General features: G+C 31.6%; 1 protein-coding gene across 1 annotated transcript; it reads left to right on the forward strand.

Moving 5' to 3' along the window:
• On the forward strand, positions 1–2,936 carry LOC134265998 (fibrinogen-like protein 1). Its single transcript, XM_062748207.1, has 2 exons — positions 1–184; positions 2,677–2,936. The coding sequence occupies exons 1-2, from the start codon at positions 1–3 to the stop codon at positions 2,934–2,936; spliced, it is 444 nt and encodes a 147-aa protein (XP_062604191.1).
• Positions 2,937–3,705: the final 769 nt, after the last annotated feature.

Below are 3,705 nucleotides of genomic sequence, written 5' to 3' on the forward strand. Positions count from 1 at the left end.
ATGTACAATTCTACAACAGGAAATGACGTTATACACATGCTGACGAAAAATGGTTACAATTATATGAGAGTAGAGATGCTGAAAACAGACAACAAGCCATTAGAGGCAGAATACAGTCATTTCTTTGTCGGTGATGAAAGCACAGAATATAGATTGACAATCAGTGGATTCACGGGGTTTTATGGTGAGCATATTTACATTGTACTACTCGTATATAAATATGCACAATCAACTAATTTATGGATATTTAATAATAACCACGAAATGGTGAGATTGCGTAACATTAATCATTTATGATTAATCATTTACAAATTGATAAAAAAAATTGGACTAAAGGTTAAATTGAAAGTCACATAAGTCGCCCATTGGGAGAAAACATCCCTGTCAACCGGTCACACCCGCCAAAATCTCTATGTTTTGATCAATTTGGTGAAACGTCTCGACGGCAAATTCGGTGTGGATTAAAATTACTTAGTATAAACGAGAAAATTATACCTTTTTTTTTTTTTTTTTACAATTGACTATTTCTTTGGTGAACATGGTTTATAATTTACCTGAAAAATATGCCCCATTCTCGATACTATTTAGTTATAAAATACACATTCTGTTTACTGTATATTTTTGTACCATGCGTATATCATTGCATAATATTTCATTGTGTTTCTTATTGTCAACTTTAAAATGTTTTGACATATTCTGATTGTTTTGCCATTTACTTAATATTAATGAATGATCATTTATTTCCAACCTTGTGTTTTCATTTGTGTAAATTTGCAGTATTAGGTATCTATGAATATCAATATTGAATTAGGCGAAGCTGATCATGAGGTCGATATTGAACTTTTTTCTGGAAAATAACAAAACACATTCAACAAAGAAATAGTCTTTAATTGTTTTTAATATATAGTCAGAATTTGAATAATTCAGACAGACTGAATGACGATACATTTTTTTCTATGATCGAAAAAGCAAGTTATAACTGCCTTGTTACCTCTCCGTTGCATTTAAAACATTTTGAAATATTTCCATTTGCGATACACTTGCTTCACATTTTTTCTGTTCATATACACAGTTTCGGTCAATTAATCGCTTGAAAAGCGGGAGGGTATATAGTAATCGGTATGTCCGTTTGTCTGTCTGAACGTCCGTTTGTCGGTCCGCCCGTCTGTCTGTTACGCTTTGGGGTACCCATCTTTTATCCAAGACTCCTCTCACACCAATGAATGAAATTGGATGAAGCTTTCGTAGAATCTTTATTACATTGTACGTATTGCCATTGTGCAATATCTTATATTTTGATCCGATACATATTTTTGGTTTCCCATAGCAAAACATGGACACGGCCATTATATTCATATGGGAGCTGAGGGTATCATTTAGTGAGCTCATTGCTCACAGTACCTCTAGTTTTCAATGTTTTTTTTTTCATGAACTGATTGTGACGTCCAAATAATACTGCTGCCAGCACGCTGGACATCCGTTGAATACTGTGGAATCACCATTGTTCGTTGACTTTCGTGGGTAAACCTGAACCACGAATTAACATCCCCCAAAAAGTACACATAAACATTTGTTTTATTATTTATCAAAGGATAAATTACGAAACTTGTTATCAACGAAATTACGTCCCCACGAACCGGAAATGTTTTGGCTAACAAGTAACATTGACCCCCACGAATAAAAATGATTCCACAGTATGGCGTCGAATTCAGTGAATATGAAGTGTTATGGATTGTTTGCTTTTTCAAAATATAAAGGGGTTAGTTTAAAATTTAATAATAAATTTGCATACAATTTCCTTAAAACAAGATCATAAAATAAACTTTATCATAATATTAGATGACGTTTTTGAATTTTCTTTGACTTCAATCAATTTGTCATTAGCATTCCTAAGTTAAAAATATATCATATTCGGATCATGCTGTTGATTATCATAGGTGACGGAACCGGGGGTGGGCTTTCACTTTTTTGCAAATATATACATACACTGTAATATATGCATTGAAAATTGGGGTTAACCTTTTTTGGTGGCGTCTTTGTATGAGTGAAACATTATTGAATGAGACGTATGAAAATGTACAATCAATCAACAAGTTCAAGAAAGATTATCATAAGATATTCCTTACTATGCGTTGATGTTGTGTTCAAATTTAGCCCATTCATAAAAATCGTGTGAGCTTGACATAAGGATAGAAACGATGCCTTTTATACAACTTATTGAGGGCATAGTTCATAAACCTTTAAGATAAAAATACTGCAGATTGGCAAATTATTACGATGGATTGAATTTCGCTATGTTCGCGATTTATTATTTTTCCGCGAAATCAAACCCATCGTGAATGCTATAATTAGTTTTTATAACAATTATTTTTTTTACGAAATTTTGAATCAATTTCTTGCAACGTGAAATTAAAACCATCACAATCAGTACTTTTTTAGGTATCATGAAATTTTAACACCATGCAAATTAAACGACTTACAGTAGTACTGATTACTATACACTCTATATTGATTTATAACTTCCTGAGAATGGTCACTTTAATATAAAAATTGAGTAAAAAAATATTCAAAGAAAATGAAATAGTCATGCAATACCAGTTCTGACAATTTTTTTCTCTTTTTTTTAAAACATGAGATCGGATGTTTAAGTATACAGATTAAAAATTGATATTTTAGATTGTATGACAAACAAGAATCATGGAAAAACAGACGCTAATGGTGTTAAATTCAGCACATTTGATATAGACAACGATCAATGGAATAATGGAATCTGTGCTAATAATTGTCAGTCGGGCTGGTGGTTCCATTCTTGTACTTGTGGGAATCTTAATGGATTGTTTGGAATCAAGAAAACAGTTTCTGTGATGCGTTGGATGTGTGCAGATGGGTGGTTATGTCCCCTCAAAGCCACCAGAATTCTGATCAGACCACAGTAATAAAAATACACGACTGTTAATTACAAAAAATTGTAAAAGTGACCATAAATGTGCTAAATTATGCAAATTGATGACATTAAAAATCATGCAGGTTTAACAAGATCATAGTTAGATAAAATCGAGGTGATTTTCGTCTTTGATTAAAGACCCTTGTTATATGTAGTTTAGGCTGTAATTTTACGTTTAATTGGAAAGACAATATAATTATGTAGATATAGTGAAATTCATGAAGCACTTATGATGCAGAAGTATTTTTTAAAAAGAATTATGCATGTTATTTCTTAGTAGATGACTACTGTGGTGTCATCATTGTTGTTAGAGAATCTGTCTTCGTGGATTTTGTGGGTCACCCTTACCCACGTATTTACATCCCCACAAACTTTTATTTATTCATTTAAGTAAACATATAAATGCATTAAAGATATCGTAGAAACTTGTCTTGCAAACCAATAATTTTGCTTGTCAACATTGATCCCCACGAATGAAAATTTGCCTATAGCTCCATCATGAGAACACCTTTTCTGGAAAAAAAATGTAACTGCTTGGAAATAGGAAAATGATTGTTTCACAATTATTGTTAGTAGACCTTTCATAGTTATAAATAATCATCTTTTACTTTGATAAATATTGATATATATCATTCTTTTGTGTCTTTTTGCACGGTTTCTTTTATTATATATTCTTATTCAGCAAAATGATTTTACACAACATCAAAATCAAGCTAATATAAATAAGTTTGTTCCAAAATAAAAAAAAAATTCCCAAAACA

This window comes from Saccostrea cucullata, unplaced genomic scaffold, assembly GCF_032062105.1.
Source record: "Saccostrea cucullata isolate Sc308-1 unplaced genomic scaffold, CSIRO_AGI_Scuc_v1 ctg10509, whole genome shotgun sequence".
In the NCBI taxonomy this organism is placed as follows: Eukaryota; Metazoa; Mollusca; class Bivalvia; order Ostreida; family Ostreidae; genus Saccostrea; species Saccostrea cuccullata.

Coding starts and splice junctions, on each gene's coding strand:
- LOC134265998 (XM_062748207.1), top strand. CDS start 1: ATGTACAATTCTACAACAGGAAATGACGTTATACACATGCTGACGAAA. Junction 185..2,676: donor TGGATTCACGGGGTTTTATG/GTGAGCATATTT, acceptor TTGATATTTTAG/ATTGTATGACAAACAAGAAT.